General features: G+C 41.9%; 1 protein-coding gene across 11 annotated transcripts in view; it reads right to left on the reverse strand.

Annotated features, from left to right (window-relative positions):
* ITGA9 (integrin subunit alpha 9) overlaps positions 1-26,864 on the reverse strand; it is a 762,385-nt gene that overhangs the window by 86,694 nt on the left and 648,827 nt on the right. For 3 of the 11 annotated variants that reach the window (XM_058183141.1, XM_058183143.1, XM_058183140.1), the window contains exon 27: positions 21,115-21,234. The exons of 2 other annotated variants lie outside the window; for them this stretch is intronic. In XM_058183141.1, coding sequence (XP_058039124.1) covers positions 21,115-21,234 — 120 coding nt within the window. Of the gene's footprint in view, positions 1-19,542; positions 19,813-21,114; positions 21,235-26,864 lie in introns of those variants that run through there. 6 more of the 11 variants (XM_058183149.1, XM_058183142.1, XM_058183144.1 and 3 more) reach the window with 5 other exon arrangements.

The raw sequence follows: 26,864 nt of genomic DNA on the forward strand, positions 1-26,864 counted from the left end.
AATGTCCAGGAACAGGTCCAGATGCAGATGCCACTTTGCATGGTTGATAACTTGACGGCTGAGCCAATCCGCCTGTAAATTGGCTACCCCAGAGATATGTTCCACCTTCAAGGAAAGAAGATGACGCTCCTCCCACAGGCACAGTTTCTTCGCCTCTGTCATTAAGGATCTGGACCTGGTGCCCCCTTGATGATTGATATGTGCCTTGGCCATGACATTGTCCATGAGCACCAAGACATGAGTGCCCGCTAAATGGGCCTGAAAATGATGCAGGGCGAGGAAAATAGCTCTCAATTCCAGCCAGTTGATAGGAAGTTTCCTCTCTCTGGTGTTCCACCTGCCTTGTGCTACCAGCAATTGGAAATGTGCTTCCCAACTGTGAAGGCTGGCATCGGTAGTCACCACCAGAAGCTGAGGATCATGAAACAGGGAGCCCTTGGTGATCACAGGAGACCACCACCAGGAAAGGGACCTGAGGACCTCCTTGGGGACCTGAACTCTGGTGGAAGAGTTGCCCGCCTTCTGAAAAGGCAAAAAGAACCATTGGAGGTCTCTAGCATGTAACCTAGCCCAAGGAACAATGGCTATGGATGAAATCATCTTGCCTAGGAGGTGAGATAACACCAATAATGATACTCTATGCTCAGCCTGAATTCTGCGAGACATTGCCTTAAGGCTATCCTGTCTCTCCTGGGACAAATACATTTTACCTTCCACAGAGTCAATCACTGCTCCTAAGTGAAGCAGACGGTTCGAAGGAGTCAGGTGACTCTTCTCCATGTTAATAGAGAAAACATGAACAGTCAAAGCCTGAACTGTGACCTGGAGATCTACCCTGGCCTGAAGAACAGAAGATGACAAAATTAAAATATCATCCAGATAACAGCAGAGGTGAATCAGGATGGTCCTGATATATACTGCCAAGGCAGCTAGGATCTTAGTAAATAGAATAGAATAGAATAGAATTTTTTTATTGGCCAAGTGTGATTGGACACACGAGGAATTTGTCTTGGTGCATATGCTCTCAGTGTACATAAAAGAAAAGATACGTTCATCAAGGTACAACATTTACAACACAATTGATGGTCAGTATATCAATATAAATCATAAGGATTGCCAGCAACAAGTTACAGTCATACAGTCATAAGCGGAAAGAGATTGGTGATGGGAATTATGAGAAAATTAATAGTAGTGCAGATTCAGTAAATAGTTTGACAGTGTTGATGGAATTATTTGTTTAGCAGAGTGATGGCCTTCGGGAAAAAACTGTTCTTGTGTCTAGTTGTTCTGGTGTGCAGTGCTCTATAGCGTCGTTTTGAGGGCAGGAGTTGAAACAGTTTATGTCCAGGATGCGAGGGGTCTGTAAATATTTTCACGACCCTCTTCTTGATTCATGCAGTATACAGGTCCTCAATGGAAGGCAGATTGGTAGCAATTATTTTTTCTGCAGTTCTAATTATCTGAAGTCTGTGTCGTTCTTGTTGGGTTGCAGAACCGAACCAGACAGTTATAGAGGTGCAAATGACAGACTCAATAATTCCTCTGTAGAACTAAATCAGCAGCTCCTTGGGCAATTTGACCTTACTGAGTTGGCGCAGAAAGAACATTCTTTGTTGTCCTTTTTTAATGATGTTTTTGATGTTAGCTGTCCATTTTAGATCTTGCGATATGATAGAACCTAGAAATTTGAAGGTTTCTACTGTCGATACTGTGTTGTCTAGTATTGTGAGAGGTGGAAGAATGGAAGAGTTTCTCCTAAAGTCTACCACCATTTCTACGGTTTTGAGTGTGTTCAGTTCCAGATTGTTTTGGTTGCACCACAAGGCTAGTCGTTCGACCTCTCGTCTATATGCGGATTCGTCATTGTCTCGAATGAGACCAATCACTGTTGTGTCATCTGCGAACTTCATTAGCTTCATAGATGGATCGTTGGAGATGCAGTCATTGGTATACAGAGAGAAGAGAAGTGGGGAGAGCACACAGCCTTGGGGGGGGGGCCTGTGCTAATTGTACAGGTATTTGATGTGATCTTGCTTAGCTTCACCTGCTGCTTCCTGTTTGTTAGGAAGCTTGTGATTCACTTACAAGTCTGTTCCAATACCTGTAGCTGGTTTAGCTTAGTTAGAAGAATGTCTGGAATGATGGTATTGAATGCTGAACTAAAGTCTACAAAAAGGACCCTTGCATAGGTCTTGTAGATGTTGTGCAAAGCCATATTAAAAGCATCATCTGTTGATCTATTTGCTCGGTATGCAAATTGCAAGGGGTCTAACAGCAGATCCGTGATGGTTTTCAACTAGGAAAGCACTAGCCTTTCAAAGGTTTTCATGACTACAGATGTTAAAGCAACTGGTCTGTAGTCATTCAGTTCCTTGATGGTGGGCTTCTTCGGCACTGAGATGATGGTAGAGCATTTGAAGCAAGAAGAAACATAGCACATCTCTAGTGATTTATTGAAAATATGGGTGAAGATGGGGGCCAATTGGTCAGCACAGACTTTTATGCAAGAAGGAGTTATCTTGTCTGGGCCTGGAGCTTTTCCTGGCTTTTGTCTGTGAAATAGGTCCTGCACTTCCTTTTCTGTGATCACTAGGGGTTGTGAACCCAATGAAATGGGGTCAGTTGTAGGAGGCTTGGCTGTTGTTGCTGTGTCTGAGATGGAGGTTGTGGAGATAGGTGGCTGTAGTTTCCTTTCAAACCTGCAGTAAAACTCATTCAGGTCATCTGCCAGTTGTTGATTACCTTCAGCCTGGGGAGGAAGGTTGCCATAGCGGTGATATTTTTAAGAGTTTTCCACATGTTTGCTGGTTCATTTGCTGAAAACTGATTCTTTAGCTTTTCAGAGTAGCTTCTTTTTGCTGCTCTGATCTCCCTTGTTATTGCATTTCTGGCCTGATTGTACAGCATTTTATCACCTTTTCTGTAGGCTTCCTCTTTGGAATGTCGTAGCTGCTTAAGTTTAGGTGTGAACCAAGGTTTGTTGTTACTGTATATTCGCAGGTTCCTTGTAGATACACATAGGTCTTCACAGAAGCTGACATATGATGTTACAGTATCTGTGAGTTCATCCAGGTCTGCAGAGGTATCTTTAAAAATATTCCAATCAGTGCAGTCAAATCATGCCTGTAGCTTTAATTTTGATTCCTCCGTCCAGGTCTTCACTGATTTAATTATTGGTTTTGTGGTTTTAAGTCTTTGCCTGTAAGCAGGTACAAGGTGAATCATGCAATGATCAGAGTGTCCTACAGCTGCACGTGGTAAAGACTGATAAGCATCTTTTAGTGTTGTGTAGCAATGGTCTACAGTATTCTTGCCTCTGGTGGGACAATTAACATGCTGAAAGTAGCTCTTTCCTTAAGTTTGCCTTGTTTAGATCTCCCAAAACAATGGCCAGTGAATCAGGGTGTTTGGCTTCAGCCTCCATGATTTGGTCAGCTAGAGTTCGTAATACCTTGTTTTACACAGGCTTGTGGTGGGACATAAACAGCAATTAGAAGAAATGAGGAAAATTCACGAGGCGAATAGTATGGTTTGCAGTTGATAATTAAAGTCTCTAAATTGTTGTCACAGAATTTGTAAATTATTTTAAAATCTTGACACCAGTTGCTGTTAATATATAGGCATAAGCCTCCTCCTTTCTTTTTGCCAGATGTTTCTGGAATCCTGTCTGATCGTTCAATCTGAAACCCTGGAATATTCAGGCTGCTATTTTCAATTGATTCATTTAACCAGGTTTCAGAGAAGCATAGGACTGCTGAATTGCGAAAATCAGAATAGTATTTGTTTAAGAGGAGTATTTCATCCATCTTATTTGCAAGTGAGCGTATATTTGTTAGGAAAATTGAAGGCAGAGGAGTTTTAATGTGATTTCTTAGTCTGATTAAGATCCCAGATTGTTTACCTCTCTTTTTTCTCTTCCGTCGTTTGGTTTTTTTTAATAATCCATGGCTCCGTGGGAATTGCCTCTTCCTGTGTTAGAATCTCCTCCGTGTTTGTAAAGACAGGCAGGGGTGAGATCAAAGAAAGCTGCTCCTTAAAGGTCCTAGGGGTCAATGACATCCCAAAGGGCAAAGCCCGATATTGATAATGCCTTCCCCCATAACAAAATCTAAGAAACCTACAATGGTCGGGAAGGATCGGGATATGTAAATAAGCCTCAGTGATGTCAACTGAAGTGAGGAAGTCGCCCCTTCGAACGTCATCCAGGATAAAATGAAGTGAATGCATCTTGAATTTGTGATACACCAGAAAACGGTTCAATCTTTTGAGATCTAGAATAGGTCTCCACCCTCCCGACAATTTGGGGACTAAAAATACCCGGGAATAAAATCCCTGTCCCAACTGATCCTCTGGAACCTGTTGAATAGCCTTAATCTCCAGGAGATGGCGAACCGCCAACTCCATGAGGAGCCGTTTGTTTTTGTTTCTGGAAAAAGGACATTGAAGAAAAAAGGTTGGAGGAGTGGTGACGAATTCCAGAGCTAAACCAATGCAAAGTGGCATCTGCCAAAAATTGTACTGCAGCAATGATCTTGTTCAGATCTTGATGAATTCTGGTATCATCTGCAGGAAGCTTTCCTTGTAATTGGCGAAGCCACAGCAAAGTGGCCCTGTTGAAGAAGGAAGCTAAAGATGTAGATCGAATAGCCCAAGCGGACCCTTGATGCACCCTCTGAAGAGACTGCTCTGCACGCCTATCCTCTGGGCATAGATCTTCTTCTGGTTATCCTGGAATCGAGGAAGAAGATACTAAGGCAGCCACAGGTGCATCCACCAAAGGGAGCTGTAGAACTGAAGACAAATCGGCACCAATGTTAAAGAAACGCTTGTCAGCTGGAGAAGGAGGATCCAGGAGAAGACCATTGACGTTTGACAACATCTACAAAAAGTTGAGGAACAGGAACTGTATCTAAAGTTTCTTCAGGTTCCGAAAAAAAGGGGTCCGAAGTACTCTTGGAAGACAAGGCCTCAGATTGGTCAGCTAGAGAGCCCAGTTGTGCCACACTAGAGGCCTTGAAAAGTAAGGATTTAAAGAGATTAGCAGGAAAAAGTCCTGTAAAGACAGGTTGTTCCGGGGATAAGCCCTCATCCTCGGATAAATCTGGATCTCCATGTCCAACATCTTCCAAGAAGGAAGGATGACTCACCATAGAATGAGATGGTGAAACTGTGCCCATGCAGGATTGGAACTCCTCAATCTCAGGATCGTCCTCAACAGCAGAAACAACTGACTGAATAGACGGAGCTCTACCTGACAAATGGAATCCTGACAATAAAGTCTGTTGTATAGTTTGGGCTATATTTTAGCCTAAATATTGTCAGATAAGGGCAACTGCAGGCCTGCCTTGTGGCAGACACCAGGAGGCTCACTGGTAGAGGCAGATTGCAACTGCCAAGGTCTCAGCTCCAGCTTGAGTAACTGGAGAAGGGAATCCCCCCACAAGGGAAATGTGGGAATAACCATGGGGCAGCTCTGTAATGAAATTTGTCCAGGGGATTCCCTCACCATACCTTCCTGAACAGAAACCACAGCTGGGGAAGCAGGAACAGGTTCAATCACTGCAGAAACAGGCAACAAAGGAACAGCCTTGCTGCAGATCTTTTTAATTGTTTGCTCTCACCTGTTTTCATCCTGTAGGGGTGTCTTGGAGGAAGTCTGAGCATGGGCGGAAGAAGAAGGTGGCTTGGAGGCATGACGAGAAGAACGACTGCTCCTAGCTGAAGGAGTCTTCGGAGTTTCTTTGCCCAAAGTGCCTGGCTCCTCCCTCATTGGAGAACATTCTCTCTGGGGCTTGTTAGATTTTGCCACAGCCTTAGGCATACTTAACTGAAAGGGAGAATAGAGTAACTCCCAGTCACCAGCAATAATAGGGCTGCCAAATTCAAATAGACAAGGTCTTTAATGAGTCCAAGAGCCCAGAGGCTAAACAATAAGTTCAGAAATAGCCCTGAGGCATGCTCAAAATGGTGTCTGTCAGCTGTGGGGCGGGAAGCGCCAGCCTCTGAAGAGGTCAATCTGTGCAGCAACACAATCGCCTCGCAGTGATTCAACCCCAACGGGAGGAAGTTGCTGCTTAAAGCTGAGTCAAAAAGGTACCTCTCGTCACGATCTCTAATGCAACCAAAATGGCGACCACGACATGACGAGGAGGAGGGGGGAGGAGAAGCTGAGGCTCCGACAAGTCTCTCACTTCCGTTTGAAATAAATGTGACAAACCAAGCCTCATGGGCTGCAAACGGCCAGAATAAGATCGCATAGGGAGACAGAGGGCTAGGCACGAAGCAGGCTGCCCGAATGGGAGCGAAAACTCCACAGCGATTGAAATAATCAGTGATGAAAAAAAAAAAATCCTTTGAGAAACCAACACCCGACAAGCCCTCGGCAAACATTAAACGTTGCCCCAAATCCATTTAGGAAGTGAAACACTCCACCAACCAATTCCCCGCTGTCTTTGGGGGCGCTCACACTCCTGTAAAAATATCCCAGAACACCTGCAGTTCAACAGGACTGAAGCAGGATAATAACACTTGTCCTGCAGACAGCAGAGATACTCTAGTCCCAGTAAGAGTGTAAACTCTAGCCAGAAAAAAAGGGGCTAATTATTCAGACAAAACAATATGAAAACTAACTTACAGTAATGATCCAAAGATCAGCGCAATCCAAGAATAGGGATAAAACTTACGACATATCTGTCCAGGCTGAAGGCCTGAGACAAAAGCTGGGTTCCTGGCAGCAGGAGGTGGGGTTTATCAACTTTAGCAGTCTTGGTCCTCCAATCTGATCAGACAAGTACAACCCATTCCTGGCTGCTGTCTCCACCAATACGGAGAAAGTACCTTTCTCTACAAATAAGGAGTTGGGGTTTTTCTTTCTTGAGTTTTGAACAGAGGCACACTTGACAGTGCTTTTCTTTAACCCTTTGTAACTTTGTGGTCAGCCAATCTTTCTCAATTTTTAAAGAAAAAGGATGAAAGACAGAAATTCCCTCATGCTGACATATGTGAAGCAAAGGACAGATCAAACTGCTGGGAAAAGGAAAGACGAGATCCTCTTACAAATCCTACATGCAATTTCATAACTAAAGTATTAAAGGAACTCCATAAGGAACTTCACAATTTCACTGACACTTTTTTCTTTTTTGAGGGATAAAAAATGAAGAATATTGTTTTTATTAATTTAAAGACTAATTATTTTTGTAAAAAGCGAATGAAAACTGTCAGCACATTACTTTGGGCCTTCTTTATGTGTTTATGTGAATGCAGAGAATTGTATTGTTCAGGTTCTCTATTGATCCCACTTTAAGTATATAGGCACTAATGGCAAGTTCAAAATTTAACTGTTTTCCATCTATTAAGCACTTATTGGGACATATTCCTTAAGAATATGAAAAATGAAAAATAAAGACATGCTATTTATGCTGTATTTGAATAAATGCCTACATCTTTCTTCCTATCTCTCTTTATGCCTAGTTTCTGATTAGAAGTCATGACTTCAGCTAAATGCTGGTTTACTGGCTATAATCTATAATAAAGAAGACAGGAGGAAGGACAGGGTAGCATGTTTTTAATGGTTTGCCTTTAGGCTTCAGAACCTTTTGACTTAGGACTCACCCAAGTTCCTTTTTTCTTTTGACCCTTGTAATCAATATTGCTAGACTTGTTTTTGTTTTGTTTTGTTTTGTTGCAGTAATCCTACTCCATTCAAATTCCAACTATATCATGACATTTTTTACTCCTTTTATTTCTTCTAGATATTGGGCACAACCTTTTCAAATCCAAGGTCTTCTACAGCCTTCTGAGTTCCATCCCTTGTTTTATTCTTTCTTAAAAGAAACTGGACTTTATCTCTGAATTAAGATAAATCAAACTCCATTTTACAGAACAAAATTTGTCATAAAATCATCTACTGCAATGAAGCTGGTAAAAATATGAGCTGTTCCCTGTAGCATTCAGAAAACTGAGTATTTGTTCCAAATATGTTTTTAAAATTGCCCAAGTACATTTATAGTTCACATATTCAAGTTGGAACAGTGGTAGCTAAATGCAATTTCATCATCCAGCATATAATTTAACGATTACGGAACATTACATCTGTTCTATAATTACTGTATTGGTATGAGCAATTACTGTGTATTTAGTTCAACCAATGGTAAATATAGATCAAAGAATTAATATGTTTTACTTTTCAAAATAATGGATCTCTAAAACAATTATTTATTTTTAAAATGTATCTGCTGCTTTAGTTTATATTTCTAGAAGATTCTAATCATATATAATTATTAGCACTTTTTAATTTCACTCACACAAACACACACACACACACACACACACACACACACACCTTGGCTTGGGTTCTTAAGAATGCTAGTCATTCTGAAAAATGCTTACCCCATAAAATAACTTCTTGCTTGTCAGGAGATTATATATGTTTATATGATGCAAACTAAAAGCTAAAATGCATAACTGGCTTTGATGTACGGATTACCCATTGATTACACTTTAAAATCTAATACAGTGTTTAGTCATATAGTTGCAGAGAATAAAAATATATATACAGACCGCCAACAAGTCCTATTACTTGTGGAGAAGAATCTGCAATACTATGAAGTGTGGGAATGATTTGCTCAAACTCCTATTTATATTAAGTGGCAACTGGGCACAATCAATTCTATTTCTCCAAAGATTTTTCAGACGAGAATTGTACACACGAGAAAAAAATCTATGGTGTTATTTTAGCTCTCCATGTGCTGAAAAAATTTATTGGGCATTTTCTTAGGTATGTCATTGGACATAACCTTAAATAAGAAAGACAAAAAAGTCTGGATAGTGGACATGGCAGTGCCTGGAGAGAGCAACTGAAGAAAATCACAAAATTCAAACACCTGCAAATAAAAATAGAACAATTGGGACAAAAATATCAAAGATAGTACTAATAGTACTAAGCATCTTGGGTGCATCAGTCAATTGTAAAAGGCTTATATTTTGTGACAATATCTTTACCATCAAACAAAAACTGTCTATCCTAGGCCCTTGGGAAGGGGACTTGATAGCTGGAATAAATGTCTAACATCTGGTTAACAGTGCAACACACCATAAAACTCCCCAGTAATTTTGGACAGTTTAAAGCAGTCATGACCAACCTTTTGGCTTGCCTGGGCAGCACTGAGTAAAGAGAAATTGACTTGGGCTGCATATAAAATATATAAAATTCTTAATGTATATAAATAATAAACTTCCTTTATTTTTAAATATTTTGTATAAAATCTTGTGTGCCCCTTTATTAGTTATCCAGAACCACATGTGGCCTGTGAGCTGAAGGTTGGACATACATAGTTTATAAGTTCTTTAAGATATTAAAAACAAATAAACATATTAACAATGCCAGTGGGAACAAATGAAAATAACCTACCATGTTTCCCCAAAAATAAGACTGTCTTATGTTTTTTTGAAGCCTGAAATAAGTGCTTGGCCTTATTGCCATGCGCTCAAAAACCCAATTGGGCTTATTATCAGGGGATGTCTTATTTTGGGGGAAATACGTTAGGTTAAAAGGAAACCTCTGTCTTCTTTGCCAAAAGCCTGGGTGAGGAGCTAAGTCTTCATGGCCCTTGAAAACACCAGCAGGGTAGGACACAGTCAGATCTCAAAGGGGAACCTCATTTTAGAGATTAGGTGTTATTATAGAATAGGGCTGTTAAACTCCCGGTCCGCTGGTCAGATATGTCACACGCTACGCCCATGCCCAGTTTAGTGAAGGGGGAAAGTCCTAATATATCACGTGATGCTGACGTGATGACTTGAATTTGACACCCATTATAGAGGATGTGTGTGCTTCCAGGATCCCAACAATTGATAGTAGGTCACCCCTGCCAAATCCATTTGAGAGGCAGATAATATGGGAGATAGTTGATTCCTCAAGTTACCAGGCCCTAGGTTATGTAGGGCTTTATAGATAATAGCCAGTATTTTGAACTACATCCAGAAACAAATTGCTGCTTTCTGAGCCATTTGAACTTTCTAGGATATCTTCAGTGGTATCCCCATGTATAACATGTTGCAATAGTCAATATATGAGGTCACCATAAATGAATGGCTGAATGAAGGACTCCCCAATCCATCTAAAGGCATGCCAGATGAAGTTGGGCAAACAGTTTCCTGTCCACAGCTGTCAACTGCTCATCCAGTAGGAGCTGTGAGTCCAGAGGAACTCTCAAATTAAGCAACACGTTTAAATGGGAAAGTCCTACCCTATACAAGGTCAAAGATGGAATAGGCCCAAATCTGGGTGGTCCAAATACCCACAGACATTTAATTTTGATAGGATTGAGTCAGCAATGGTTCCCTTCCCATCCAAATCCACACAGCCTCCAAGCATTGAGTCAGAAACTTCATAGGCTCAACCTTGAACCTTGAATTGAGTAATTGGGTATGAGCAGCATAATGATGGTATTGAACCAAGCTCCAAAGCTGAGTTTCTCCTTACTTTTCAACACATATGACAATTGTCACCGTTCATCTAAAACAAAGTCTTTTCAGTACAATTTTACTACATGAAACTATATTAATTTGTGCTTTTCAATTGAACCTCAATATTGAAACTTGTTTTGAAATTATTAAAAACCATTATATTCTGGAGATTGAAAAAACTGACAGGTTTTATAATCATAGGCTATCCCAATCTTTTTTTCAACGATATACCTATTTGATGGAAAATGACCCTCAAATTTCAGCCCGCAGATCGATGCAACAAATTCCAGCCTGCGCAGCTGCCCTTTGAGACATGCAAAGTACTGGCCCTCAGTGCGTCAGCCTTGGCCCAGTCCAGCCAGGTGCTAATCTCTAATTTGATGGCTGCCATCTGGGCTGGAACGTGGTCAACCTTAGATCCACAGGGCAGTCCTGGAGCCTGCAAGGAACCGCCCCACTGCTTCAGCCCCGCCGACTGGGCACTCTCCAACTCCTGTGAGAATGGGGTTGAGGCAGCAGGGATGGCCCCTAGTTGGCTCCAGGGATCTAAGGCTGACCACATTCCAGGCTGGATGGCTGCCATCTAAACGCTGCACCCACCACCAGCACTTCTATAGCCTGTTCACCGGCCCAGCCTTGCAGCCTGTGTGGCTTTCCTTTCACTGGGACCCCTCCCCTCCGGCCCCATGTGGGAAAGCCACAGCTGCAGTAAGCATGGCCACTGGTAGTGCTGTCCAACTCTCCAGAATGAGATAGGAATGAGAAGGAGGCAGAAAGGGAAGGAAGGAAAAAAGGATGATGAGAAGAAAGGAAGGAGAAGGAAAGAGAGTTTTTTTGTGGAGAGACAGCAAAAGCAGCAACATTTCTTGGCTGGGAAGCGGACAAAGACAGAAAGTGGAAGTAAATCTCAAATCCTGCAAACCAAGCGCAGTTCCTGCCACTCGGTGGAAAGGAAGGAAGGAAGAAAAAGGGGAGCCGAAAGCTTAAATTCCCAGGGCTGACATCGACACAACTGGCACCCCACTCTAGCTTCCCTGCTCAATTGCTCACCTCCTTTAGTTCAGAAGCAGCCATGTGGGAGAGGAGGAGGCTGGGGGAGGGGTTCTCCCTGAGTTTTTAAAGTTGTAAGGTTTTTCTTCCTCATTTTCCTTGCTTCCTAGTGCAGCTCTCCAGCTCTGGGAGCGTCATTTCTGGACTGGGGGCTTTTTCTTTGTGACTAGGGCTTGTAAGGGTCCTTCTCCAACTTTGGATTTGTCTCCTCTGCCTGTATTTGTGTGTGTGAGTGGGTGGGTATGGTTGCAAGGTGACCATTTTGCTAAGGTTGGTATTTGATCTTTCCCACTCTGGCTTTCCTGCTCAATTGCTAGCCTCCTTTAGTTCAGAAGCAGCCATGTGGGAGAGGAGGAGGCTGGGGAGATTTTTTGTTGTTTGTTTCATTGCCTGTGTTCCGGGATCTAAATTGCTTAGTTGTGTAATTATCAGAGTAAGCCTATTTAACTTAAAAGCTTTTCTTCTTTCTCTGTGATCCCTTCAATTCTAAATGAAACTTGAGGAGGACTTGTCCTTAGTTGTCAGGGAGTCACTTTCTGGTTAGTCCTCCGGATTCGGCCTGTTTTAGATTTAATCAGCATTAAGGTATTGCCTGTCCTTAAGAGCTTTAAGTTTAATGGGGTTACTAGACGTTTCTATCCCTGTAACATTTCCTTTATCTATAATATTTACTTTCAAAGCAGATTGGGATGTGCTTGTGTGTGAGAGAGAGAGCAAATTGGTGGGGTTTATATAATTTGAAATCTGTTTGTTTTAAATAAAAGTAAGAAATGCAGATTAATATTGCTGGAAATAGTAACAAAAGGTCATTCCATGAGTTAAATGTATCAGAAATCAATTTACATAAAGGTATATGGTGCATTCAGAGAAATGCAATGCTTTTAGAGTGATTCTCTTTCCCAAATCTTGGGGGGTTTAGTTATGGTCTTAATTAGTGCAGTTCTTAGCCTGGTTTATTGTGTGGTCTTCTGAAATATATGTTCAGGAGTTATTTTGAAGGAAATCCTGTTTGTTTTATTCTTTTTTTAATGGCCTATTTTAAGGAACCTGAAGCTGCTGTTTTAATGAAATTAAGCAAGTGGCAAGAAAGTTTGTGCTCTTTTTCCCTTTGGGAAGGGGGGGTTCTTATTAAATAAATAGATGCCTTGAATCAGCAAGTACAGCTTAGGAAGGACAAAGGCAAAATGGACTGCTAAACTGGCCATGTCCACCCAGTCACATGATTACATAGCCACCCAGTCACATGATCACATAGCCACACCCACCCAGCCTGTCATTAGGCAGATCAAACTATAATCCAGCCCCAATGGTCCCTGAGGGACCATGAATGGCCCCCTTTTTAAAGTTTGAGGAGTCCTAGGCTCCATTATACTACATAAATTATTTTAAAAAGATTGCTTAATATTTTGATTTTCAGAAAAGAAAGTTGGAGAGAAAATCCAAATCAGGAGTATTAGATAGAGCATGAGCTAGAAGGATCTGATTTTCTTTTTTTTGCTTTATGTTGCATTGTTCCATTTTTGCGTAAGTTCACAGAAAATCAATTACAATTTTCCTCATAGGACAATTGTAATTCACTCTCTCTTATATTTAAAATTCTGCATGAATTTTTCCAGCTGGAAATTGCACTGTAGAAGTCAAGAAGATTTTTGGGTCAGTATTTTACTGTATTTTGGTTCTGGTATGAAAAAGTAAATGCTGGGTAACCTCAGATTAAAATGCAAAATTATATATATATATATATATATATATATATATATATATATATATATATATATATATATATATATATATATATATATATATATATATATATATATATATATATATATATTCATTCCATTCTGAAGCACCTGTGACATATTTTGATGATGTCATTGAACAAAGGATGCAATTTAACACTTGCATTAATATTGCTTAACACAAATACGCAAATGCGATTTTTGCATTATAATGTACATGGCCTCATTTTCTCCTGTACTCCCATCTCTATGTGCAATGCAAGGTGAAGTACAGCTTAAAGACTGCAGCCAAATATAAGCAGCTTTCCAAATCTAAAATTCTATGTGTGTGGGGAGGAAAGATCCTTTCAGTATCATTATAGATGCTGAGAGATAGATTTTACAACTGCTTATTATGTACAGTTGAATTGCAATATTCAATAATCATAAATCCAAAATAATTTATGGCAGAACTGTAATAGTAATTGTTTGCAATGTGAAAATAACAGTAAACTGCAAATAGTCAAACTAAACTTTTCACTTAAACTGTTTGGGACAGAGTACTGGGATTTAATTGTCCCTTTGAGAAATTGCATTAACCATACAGAGTATGAATGTTAGGTTAAAATCTACTGCCCTATTATATGCAATACAAAAGCATTCTGGAAGCAAGCAAGCACCATGTTTATGGAATTGTACACCAAGCTAAAATATGTGCATGTTATTTTGATATATTAAATTTTATTTAATACGAAACAAACTGAGATGTGAATCAGGTTATAAGATTGCTACATATCGTTTTTGAAACAAACACTTCTTCTACATCAAATAGACTATTTTGTATCCCTTAGCTTAAATCTGAGATTATTCACTTTGCTTAATTTGGGGATACATCAAGTCAAGAAATATATTATTAAGGGCCAAATTATTCACCTTTATCCCTACTATGCAACCTATACTTTAAGAACTGTCTAAGGTAGCCTTCAGACCATGGTAAGAGTACTACTGTACTTTGTTCTAATCACTTAACTCAAAAAACATTTTTTATTATTCTTGTAAAGATTAAGTTGATGGTTTGAATCTTGTTTGTGAAAACTCTGTATCATAGGAATATAAACTTAAGTTTAAAATAAGCATCACTTTTCTAGACTTGAGATAAAACAGCACATTCATTTGTAAGGTTATAACCAGGGGTGAAATCTAATTTTTTTTGCTACCAGTTCTTGGTGCGGCGTGGCTTGGTAGGGGGTTTGTGTGACTGGGTGGGCGGGGCTATGTGACTGGGGGATCAAACAACAGAAACTCACTAGCAATGTCCTGCTGGAGCAGGGTTGGACTAGATGACCTCCAGGTCCCTTCCAGCCCTGGATTATCCTCTGAAGCTGCGTTTAGTGCCAGGTTTGTACTCCTTCCTTCCTTCCTTCCTTCCTTCTTTCCTTCCTTCCTTTCTCTCTCTCTCTCAAAAACGAACCCCCCCCACACACATCCTCTTTTTCCTCCAGTAGGCTTGCTAGGCAAACCAAAAACCAGGGTGGTGGTGGCTGGTGGGGGGAGTCCGTTTTCCCACCCAGCAGGCTTGCTAGGCAAACCAAAAAACGGGGTGGGGGTGGGAAGTCCATTTTCCCTCCCAGCAGGCTTCAGGGAAACTTCAGGGAAGCCTGCTGGGAGGAAAAATGGACTCCCACCCACCCCATTTTTTGGCTAGCACCCAGCTAAGCTGTACGATCATCCGAACGATCCGGTCCGAACATCCCTTCCAGCAGGCTTGCTAGGCAAACCAAAAAAACAGGGTGGGGGGGAGTGGGAAGTCCGTTTTTCCTTCCAGTAGGCTCACTAGACAAACCAAAAAACGGGGTGGGGGTGCGGAGTCCATTTTCCCTCCCAGCAGGTTTCAGGGAAACTTCAGGGAAGCCTGCTGGGAGGAAAAACGGACTCCCCCTCCCCATTTTTTGGCTAGCACCCAGCTGAGCAGCACCCAGCTGAGCTGCACGATCAAAGGCTTTTTTTAAACTTTTAAAGCATTTTTTCTTCCGCAGAAAAAATGTTTTTAAAAATAAAATAAAAAAAATCTCAGATGATCGTGCGGCTGAGCTGGGCATGGGCGGGGGGAGTGGCAGGGATTTTTGCTACCGGTTCTCTGAACCACCTGCCACCATCGCTACCAGATCGGGCGATCTGGTCCGAAATGGGAGTATTTCACCCCTGGTTATAACCCTACATTTAATAAACTGGAAGGAGTTCCAGTGACTTCAGCAGAGTTCACTTCTGAGTAGACAAAGACTGAGGTTTGTTATTCTATTACCTCATGATTGTCATAAAACACACTACTTTGAAGTAGACTTTCCTTAGACAGGTGAGGACCAACTTCTGAGGACTATGCGAGTACAGAATGACTAGCCCATGTCACATACCGTATTTTGGTAGAGCCTGGATGTTGACTTCCTGGGCATAAAGTTGTTTTTCCAACTACGCTTAGTTTAAGACACAAATTACAGTATTTCTGTCTTGAAATACTGAGTAATTCCTGCTGAAGATTCTTGGGAATTATGGCTATGAGAGAGCACTGGAGATTCACAAAAAAGAGGACAATAATTTGAAATAAGAAATTTCAGACAATGTCCACTTGCCATGATGGTTTCCTGATATAGGAAACAGTATCTGTGTCAGGCTGCCTCTGATTATATCTAGGAAAGAATATACCTTGACTTCATTTGCAAAATAAAGAAAAGTACTTTTACTAGTTACATCTGGATAGCAGCAGTTGAATCTGAGACAAAATATGGCAAACATTTCATATCCCCCCATTTGTCCCTCCTCCCTCAGGAGGTCAGGCTGATCTGGTCCAATGCCAGCTCCTTCTCGGGCCCCGTGGTAATCTTCCTCCGCCGGTCTCTAGCTGTCAATCATCTCAGGAATGCAGTGTCTGTTGGAAAAGCCCGCGCTCTTAGCATTCAGCCGTTAATCACCCCTCCCCCACTGTTATGTCAGACGACGCTCTTAAAGGACCCTCTTCCCTTACCCTGTATGGGCAATAATACATCTTATACCCTTAACTATTTTACATTACAGAAAGAAGCATTTTACATTCTAGCTACTGAATATAAATTGTACAAAAAATATGTGAGGATTGGAGTGGAGGCTGACAATCTGACTTTCTTCTTTAATGTTGCAAGCCATATAAAGAAATGGGGAAAAAACAGGCTGTCAGCTGGATCTCCAACATGAGGTTCGACTTTGCTGCATGCTTCCTATTGACTGCCATAGTAACAGGGTGGGGGTGGAATGGCATTTGGGTTGGGAAAGTGAACTGGTGAGGTGAAGTCCCTTGTGAACTGAAAGGGAGATTTGCTCTCAAGAACTATTGCGCTGCTGAGTGGAGTTGTTTACACCCTGTCAAGGCCAACCATCCTAGGACTCCAGATAGGTTAAATACCTAAAGATTAGTGTCACACAACATCATACTGGTCTTCGATTGGATCTCACTACTGGACCCTGGGGGAGAGAGATTTGGGGAAACTTTCAACCTGTAACTCAGCGTTTTGAATCAGATCTTGTCTTACTTTTGCTGCTATCATTTCAAACTCTGTAAAAGTATCTCTTCTCTATCCCAATGGAATTAGGGGTTTTCTTTTTTGGGTTTTGAATGGAGGCAGGCTTGACATGAGGCAAGATCTGCTATATTGGCCAATCCACAGACTACAGTTTACCGTGGGGGCTGAGCACACAATGTTGACCCACAGAGTGATCAGGAAGAATCTGGAGTCCTGGGGTCGGCCTCCCCCGAGCCTTCACAGTGCCATGAGGAGACAGAATGGCTGGAGGAGATGCAACTTGAGGAGATTCCAGTCTGAAACAGATGGTCACTGGGCATAGGGCGCATGAGAGACCCTGAGAAGCACCCTCCAGGGTGACTTTCACCCGAGACCAGCATGGAAATTACACCCTACCAGAATCTGACAAAAAGAACATCCCACTGACCCATGCCTTGCAACTACTGCATGAAGCAATCAAGAGTCAGAGAGTTTGGGAGGCCCTCACACAAAAGCATTCCCTTCCAGTGCACAGAGAGGCCAGTGAGGCAGCAGGGGGAGCCACCATCTCTGCAGCCACAGGGGTGGCCCTGTCTGTCTGCAGGGGGCAGCTTTGGCAGCTACTGCCCTGGCAACAGCCACTGCTGCAGTCCAGGCCCCCTCAGCAGTGGGGCATCCTAGGGTTCTTCCACTGGGAGTAAAATATGGAGGGGATCCCAAAGCCCTGGGACTCTGGAATCACATGCAGGACTTCATATCAGAGGCAGCCAAAGGGAGATATGTCACCATGGGCTTCGAAGGAGCTGCAACAGACTGGTCATTCTTCATGACGATAATGCCCCCAGATAAGAGATTATGACCAGTTTAATGGAGCTCTGTCGGTGGTTCAAGGACCCTGTAGCCAAACACAATACTAGGAGCAGGATGAAGACCATCACCCAGGGCAGAGGTCAGTGGCAAAATACACCCAGAACTTTTGTGAGCTGGCCTGGCTTATGACTGACTGCCACCAAAAGTCCTGATGGAATGCTATAAAGATGTCTTAATAATGAAATCTATCAATGCTACACTCCCCAGGGGACACCTAAGAACTACAGTGCTGGTATGTATTAGCAGACAAGGTGGAAATTGACCTTGCTAGAACTGGCACCACAGCTGAAGCAAGAATGGGACCTCAGGAAGCCATTCAGTGAGCGGGGCTCTGATGTGCTCCCTCCCCATTGCCCCACAAACTGCAGCATAGAAATCCTCCCTGGGGCAAAACTCCGTAAGCCAAAAAACTACTCGATGACCCCATAAGAGCTGGACGGTCTTTATTGATAAGAATCTAAAGTGGGGCTTCATACAACAAACTAGGCCATGGGTGGCTGCCCCAGAGTTGTCTCATGACAAAAAGGATGGATCTCTTCATTTGTGTTCAATGCGGTATGTGTGGAGAACGTTTACCCCAGTGGTAAAATCCACTTACCTTCGCTACTGGTTCAGGAATGGGAGCATGCATGCCTCTTCTGCGCATGCAGAGAGCCTTCTGTGCATGCGCAGAGGGTAAAAAATGGGACATAATGATGTCTTGGCGGGTGGGCAGAGCCTCCCGCCGCCAGTGCTACCAGTTTGTGTGAGCCAGATAGATCCGGTTGGATTTCACTAGTTTACCCACTGCTCCCAATGAAGGACATGATGACACATCATTTCCCAAGACATGTAATAATATGAAGCCATGGGGAGTGGGAAATTGATAAGTTAGAAAACATTTATAGTGAATCCTTATTCTCATGTTCATTTTCAAATTGGCTGATTTTCCACAAAATTTAAAGAGTTTTCCAAATATAAAAACATTATGTCTGGTATTTATAGAAGAGTGCTTTGATCATTTTCCTAAGCAAACCCTGTATACTTAGGGCTGACACTTTTCTGAGCAACTTCGTGACAAACCCACTGAAATGCATGATTTGTTTAATTTGGGCAAAATGACTCATATAGTCAAGATGTGTTATTAAGAAAAAAACTGAAATGCTACTGGAATATAAACCACATCATAATTAAATTAGAGCCTCCTGTGATTTATCTGTATGAATTTATCTATTCAATGGAATAATGAGGCATATTTCTCAGACTTAAGGACAAAAAAGTACCGCTGCTGTGTTTTAAACAGGTCTAAGCTTTACTGAAATAGACCAGAAAAACAAAATTTAGGTGGTGGTGCGCAACAACTTTTTAGCTTTTACTTTCCCAAAGTGACATCATTAAGAGCTTGCACTAAGCACAAAATTTGGTTGACATTCTGATCAACAATGCAGAAAAGAATCTTAATCTCCTCTGGCAAAACCAAAAAAAATTATTTAAATATTCCAACTATGTTGTCAGCAGCAGTATTGTTTTCCTCCATGGTAGCAATATCTATTTAGGCAAAGGACTACTTTAGCCTCATCAAAGACAGAAACCTACTTCCATAAATAAACAAAATACAAAAAATTGTGTATGCCTGCCTTCTGTTATCAGAGCTTACTAAACTGTATTATTATGTGCTGCCATTCAGAAGCCTCTGCAGAACTTGATAATTTTGTCAGAAATATGAAACAAGAGACATGTTATTGCAATGCAAGCCCTGCTCCTGAGCTATGTGTCTATGATTATCATGGAGCTTTTACAAAAGTTGATACCTACTTGATACCTGCTGATACCTACTTGACTTTATTTGAGAAATCTGGAGATTGGAGTTGTTCAGATCTAGTGTTAGTTGAAAGAAGCAGAATTTTCTGCATGAGGAAATGCTTTTGAGCATATTTTTGAATAAATGTAAGAGCTGAGTTAAAAGTATGTTGAATGCAATGTGAATCGGTTATTTTAGAAATATTCGTATTAAACTTGAGGAAACAGGATCAAAGATAAATTAATGCAAAGTGAATGTCCGCTACAAAAAAAGCATGCTGAGGAGGTTTGGTTACACTGAAAGACTGAACTGAACTGAACTGAACTGCAGAACAACATAGGAGGAAGAGTGAAGGGATTGTGAGGAAGACGAGAACAGTGGCTGAATGAAGATTCTGAAAAAAAGGTAAGAAGTTTAAAGAATTAATTTGGGGGTCAATATGATGGAAGAAAGGACGATTTCAGATATGAGGAGACATATAAATGGTGTTGCATTTATTTATTTATTACATTTATATGCTGTAAATTAAATTTACCCACATTTTTTTTTCAGTTTCATATATCTTATGCCCTTATTCCCCAATCCTTTTTTGATTTATAAAAAAAATGGCACATATTGGCCAATTGGTTTTAGGCAGGTAAATGAAACTGCAGAGGAGGCAACTAAAAGTCGTGGAAGTATTAAGTATATTTGCCACTTTGAGTTTCTTTGTTTCTTTGTTTCTTTCTTTTTCCTTCCTTCCTTTCGAAATTCTTTCATTTATTTATTTCTCTCTCTCACACACACACACACACACGCATGCACGCACACAGGCAGACAGACAGAGACAGAAACAGAGAGCGAGACATGGCATAAAAATAATAATTATAACTACAATAACAACAAAGAAGCAAAACATGGCAGTTTTTTTCTTTTTTAAAAACTCTTCTTTCCACTTTTACGATCATACAAAAAAGTTTCAAAGGGGGGCTTAATTCAAAACATTGCTAAAATCAAGCTTTTCTTCAAAGCTTTGTGTAGTCCTATGTATTAGTCAGAAACTAAGAGAGGCTAGCAAGCTGGTAGCAAAAATAGGGTTATGTGACTTAAGACTAATCTGCACAATCATTTTGCCTCAATGTAAATATGAGTCAATAACTATTTCTCAAGGGCAGTAGCACACAAGATTGTCCTTGACTTGGCCCCAGATCGCCAGAAAGTCAAGCTCTGCTTGGTGTTTTATGATATGTATTGGCTCATGCAACAGTCTCTGGTTCACTTCACTGAAGGGAAACACCTTTATTTCAACTGGTTTTTGTTCAGTCTGGTAGAAATACTCTCTTCCTTTGGTCAGTTCTCAATTATTTTTCACAATCATACAAGTTCACTGCTGTAACAGTAAAACATTGCCTCTGTCATGGGCTTAGATGTTACATGAACACTTTCTACCATGCCAGCCAAGAAAAATCAGTTTATGTGGAATTTGCCATAACATGTTCCTCTTTCAAGGTTCTGAGATCATAATTTTAACAATTCTCCATTTTTGCAACAAAGAAAATGAAAACACAACCTTTTGTTCTGAATAATACTGGGGTATAAGATTTATTATTTACAATTTATTATTTACAATGCTAAAAAGCCTAAAAGACCAAAAAGCACTTTAAGCCAAGGCCGTGGCTAATCCTTTTGTCTATGGTTTGTCTGACAGACAGCTTACCTTCCATAGTAGTACAGCCAATAACAGGAAGATGAGAATTCCCACCAGTAAACTGATAGCGATGATCCATCCAACCACATAACCACGAGCCTCCAGATTGTGCAAGGCCTCAAAGACCACCTATAGAGTAATTAGAGGGGGGAATCATACAGTTAATCTTCAGGACTCCCCGTATCAGATATGCTTCATTAGATCCTCTTGCAATAATTCTAGAAGCGAGATAATAATGTCAAACTATAATTACAAGTTAGTTATCAGACTACTTTCAAAAGGATTTTTAAAAGCCTTCTATGAAGTCAGAAGTATAACTAAGATATCATGCTTCATCCTTGATGATTCTATTCTGTTGATTTACACTCAGAAGTTAAGCTCCATCCAGTATCTGCCATTGTCAGGATGCAACAATAAGATGGAAATTGATTTCAATAGGTCTACTTTAAATTTAGCAAAGTTTGGAATTTCTCCCTAGTTTCATCAGGTTCTATTCTGCTCAGCCTGCAGACTATGTCCACAATATTTGAATGTATCAAGTTCATCTTGCTTTGAAAACAGGAGAGGAAAGGAAATCAGTCTGTCACTTTAGCCTATGTCAGGGAAAAAAAGGACTATGCCATTATAGAGGAAATTTACTATAAATTAGAAATGAAATTTTATCTGTTTATTTATTTATTTATTTATTCATACATTCATTCAATTACTGTATTTTTCAGATTATAAGTCACACCTTTTTTCCCTAAAAAAGAGTGAAAATCTGGGTGCATCTTATATTCAAAACATGCTCTGCCCAGCTTCTCAAACTGAGGTTTCAGAGGCTGAAAAAAAGCATCAGAAAAGAAGCTTCAGAAAAGAAGCCCCCAAACAGAGCTTCTGAAAAGAAGCCCCCCAAACAGAGCTTCAGAGGCTTTTTTTCTGAAACTGTTTTGGAGGCTTTCAGAGGCAGAAAAAAAAAGATTTTTTCCTGAAACAGTTTCAGAAGTTTCAGAGGCAGAAAAAAAAAGCAAACAAAAGCAAGGCACAGAGTGCACAATCGAGGAACCTGTTGCTAAAATTCACCTCTGGGAACAGCTAAGTGAGGTTTTTTCAGGAGGCTGATCCACCTGCCCGTCAGCTTTTTTCTTATTTTCCTTCCCAAAAACTAAGATGCGTCTTATACTCCGGCGCATCTTATACTCCAAAAAATATGGTATGTAGCTACTCAGTTCAGCAAACAAGTGACTCTCAATGCCATACAACAAAGCTAAATAATCAATAAATATCTAAAACTATTACCATGATTAATTATAAAAAATTAAACCATAAAAAGAATATAAATCAGGCCAGAAATGTACTAACAAGGGAGACCAGAGCAGCAAAAAGAAGCTACTCTGAAAAGCTAAAGAATCAGTTCTCAACAAATGAGAACAAACGTAGAAAACTCTTAAAAATATTACCGGCTACGGCAAACCTCCTTCCCAGGCTGAAGGAAATCAACAACTGGCAGATGACCTGAATGAGTTTTACTGCAGGTTTGAAAGGAAACTACAGCTACCTATCTCCACAACCCCCATCTCAGACACACCAACAACAGCCAAGCCTCCTACAACTGACCCCATCCCATTGGGTTCACAACCCCTAGTGATCACAGAAAAGGAAGTGCAGGACCTATTTCACAGACAAAAGCCAGGAAAAGCTCCAGGCTGAGACAAGATAACTCCTTCTTGCTTAAAAGTCTGTGCTGACCAATTGGCCCCCAATTGGGGGGCTATACCCATATCTTCAATAAATCACTAGAGATGTGCTATGTCTGTGCTGACCAATTAGCCCCCAATTGGGGGGATATACCCATATCTTCAATAAATCATTAAAGATGTGCTATGTTCCTTCTTGCTTCAAATGCTCTACTATCATCCCAGTGCCGAAGAAGCCCACCATCAAGGAACTGAATGACTATGGACCAGTTGTTCTAACATCTGTAGTCATAAAACCTTTGAAAGGCTAGTGCTTTCCTACTTGAAAACCATCACAGATCCACTGTTAGACCCCTTGCAATTTGCATACCAAGCAAATAGATCAACAGATGATGCTGTTAATATGACTCTGCACTACATCCTATAACATCTTGAATCTCCAAAGACTTATGCAAGAGTCCTCTTTGTAGACTTTAGTTCAGCATTAAATACCATCATTCCAGACACTCTTCTAACTAAGCTAAACCAGCTACAGGTACGTGAACACACTTGTAAGTGGATCATAAGTTTCCTAACAAACAGGAAGCAGCAGGTGAAGCTAAGCAGAATCACATTAAATACCTGTACAATTAGCATAGCCCCCCCCCCCGAGGCTTTGTGTTCTCTCCACTTCTCTCCTCTCTATACCAATGACTGCATCTCTAAGGATCCATCTGTTAAACTACTGAAGTTCGTAGATGACACAACAGTGATCGGACTCATTAGAGACAATGATGAATTCGCATACAGATGGGAGGTTGAACAACTAGCCTCATGGTGCGACCGGAACAATCTGGAACTGAACACACTCAAAACTGTAGAAATGGTGGTAGACTTTAGGAGAAACTCTTCCATACTTCCACCTCTCACAATGATGCACAGTATCAACAGTAGAAATCTTCAAATTTCTAGGTTCTGGTATATCGCAAGATCTAAAATTTACAGCTAACATTAAAAACGTCCTCAAAAAAGCACAACAAAAAATGTTCTTTCTGTGCCAACTCAGAAAGCTCAAACTTCCCAAGGAGCTGCTGATACAGTTCTACAGAAGAATTATTGAGTCTGTCATCTGCACTTTTATAACTGTCTGGTTTGGTTCTGCAACCCAACAAAGCAGACACAGACTTCAGAGGATAATTAGAACTGCAGAAAAAACAATTTAGCAACCTGCCTTCCATTGAGGACCTGTATACTGCATGAGTCAAAAAGAGGCTGTGAAAATATTTACAGACCCCTCACATCCTGGACATAAACTGTTTCAACTCCTACCCTCAAAACGACACTATAGAGCACTGCACACAAGAACAACTAGACACAAGAACAGTTTTTCCCCGAACGCCATCACTCTGCTAAACAAATAATTCCCTCAACACTGTCAAATTAATTACTAAGTCTGCACTACTATTAATCTTCTCATCTTCTCATCGTTCCCATCACCCGTCTCCTTCCACTTATGACTGTGCAACTGTAACTTTGTTGCTGGTAATCCCAGTGATTTATATTGATATTGTTTATTTATTTATTTATTTATTTATTTATTTATTTATTTATTTATTTATTTATTTATTTATTTATTTATTTATTTATTATTTAATTTCTATACCACCCTTCTCCCGAAGGACTCAGGGCAGTTTACAGCCATATTAAAATACAGAGAATAAATAACAAATTTAAAAAGAATTTAAAAACAAATATTTAGTAGGTCAATCAACTAAAACGGTCTTAGACCGACATAAAACCCCTTAAAATTACAATTAAAATATACTTAAAATACACTTAGGCTAGTCCCGCCCGATGAAATAATAAAGTCTTCAGTTCCTGTTTGAAGGTCCGGAGGTCGGGGAGTTGGCATAACCCCGGAGGCAACTCATTCCAAAGCGTCGGTGCTGCCAAAGAGAAGGCTCTCCCCCTGGGGGCCACCAACCGACATTGTTTGGTCGACGGCACCCTGGGAAGGCCCACTCTTTGGGAGCACACAGGTCATTGGGAGGCTATAGGTGGCAGAAGGCGGTCTCATAATATCCCGGTCCTAAGCCACGGAGCGCTTTAAAGGTGGTCACTAATACCTTGAAGTGCACCCGGAAGGCTACCGGCAGCCAGTGCAGGCCATGCAGGATAGGTGTTATATGGGAGCAATGCAGTGCTCCCTCTATCACCCGTGCAGCTGCATTCTGGACTAGCTGGAGCCTCCTAGTGCTTTTCAAGGGGAGCCCCATGTAGAGAGCATTGCAATAATCCAGGCGGGCAGTAACGAGGGCGTGAGTGACCGTGCGTAAGGAGTCCCGGTCAAGGAAAAGGCGCAACTGGTGAATCAGGCGGACCTGATAAAATGCTCCCCTGGCGACAGCCGTCAAATGTTCTTCTAAAGACAGCCGGTCATCCAGGAGAATGCCCAAGTTGTGCACCCTCCCCCTGGGGGCCAATACTTCACCCCCAACAGTCAGCGAAGGCATAAGCTGACTGTACCAGGACGCCGGAACCCACAGCCACTCTGTCTTGAAGGGGTTGAGCTGGAGCCTGTTCCTCCCCATCCAGACCCGCACGGCTTCAAGACACTGGACCATCACCTCGACGGCTTCGTTGGGGTGGTTCGGAGTGGAAATGTACAGCTGAGTATCATCAGCGTACAGGTGGTATTCCACTCTGAAACCACGGATAACCTCACCCAGCGGCTTCATGTAGATGTTGAACAGGAGAGGCGAGAGAACCGACCCCTGAGGCACCCCACAAGTGAGGCACCTTGAGGTTGACCTCTGCCCCCCTGCCAACACTGTCTGCAAACGATTAGAGAGATAGGAGGAGAACCACCGATAGATGGTGCCCCCCACCCCCAATCCCTCCAACCGCCGCAGCAGGATACCATGGTTGATGGTATCAAAAGCCGCCGAGAGATCTAAAAGAACCAGAACAGAGGAACATTCCCTGTCCCGAGCTCTCCAGAGGTCATCTACCAACGCAACCGAAGTCGTCTCAGTGCTGTATTCAGGTCTGAAACCGGACTGGAACGGGTCTAGATAGACAGTTTCATCCAGGTATTGGGGAAGCTGATATGCCACCACACTCTCAACAACCTTCGCCAAAAAGCGAAGGTTTGAGACTGGACGATAGTTTGTCAATACAGCTGGGTCCAGGGAAGGCTTCTTGAGGAGGGGCCTCACCACCGCCTCTTTCAAGGCTGTGGGAAAGGTACCCCCCAACAAGGAAGCGTTGGTAACTCCCAGGATCCAGCCTCGTGTAACCTCCTGTGTGGCTAGTACCAACCAGGAAGGAAACAGGTCCAATAAACATGTGGTGGGATTCAACCTACCCAACAACCTGTCCATGTCATCGGAAGTCACAGGATCAAACTCAGCCCAGGTAATATCCACAAGACCCGTTCCCACCATCCCGCCCAAATCTATCCAATCAGTGTCCAGTCCGTCCCGAATCTGAGTGATTTTATCAGACAGATACTGTACAAAATCCTCAGCACGCCCTTGCAAGGGGTCCTCCCGAGCCTCCTGCATAAGCAGGGAGCGGGTCACCCTAAACAGGGGGGCTGGGCGATTATCTGCCGATGCAATAAGAGTGGAGAAATAGTTATGTTTCGCCGTCCTTATCGCCTCAAGATAGGTCTGAATATGGACCTCACTAGTGTTCGGTCGGATTCGGTGCGGCTGGACCTCCAAACACTCTCTAGGCGTCTTTTCCGCCGCTTCATCTCTCTCAGCTCCTCATTGTACCAAGGAGCTGGTCGAGTTCGGCGCCGGGTCAGTGGCCGCAAAAGCACAATGCGGTCCAAAGCCCCAGCCGCCGCCTCCTCCCAGGCGGTCACCAGTTCTTCGCCCGAGCCGTGGGCTAATTCCCTAGGAAAACGGCCCAAGCTCTGTCAGAAACCTCTCTGGGTCCATCAGGTGCCTGAGACGGAACCATCGAATCGGCTCCATCTCCCTGCAGTGCGGTGCAGCGGTTCGAAAGTCTAGCTGAAGGAGTAAATGATCTGACCATGACGGGGTTTAAAAACTAACTCCCCTAACTCCAGATCATTAAGCCACTGTCCCGAGA

The sequence above is a fragment of the Ahaetulla prasina genome, chromosome 4 (assembly GCF_028640845.1).
Source record: "Ahaetulla prasina isolate Xishuangbanna chromosome 4, ASM2864084v1, whole genome shotgun sequence".
NCBI lineage: Eukaryota > Metazoa > Chordata > Lepidosauria > Squamata > Colubridae > Ahaetulla > Ahaetulla prasina.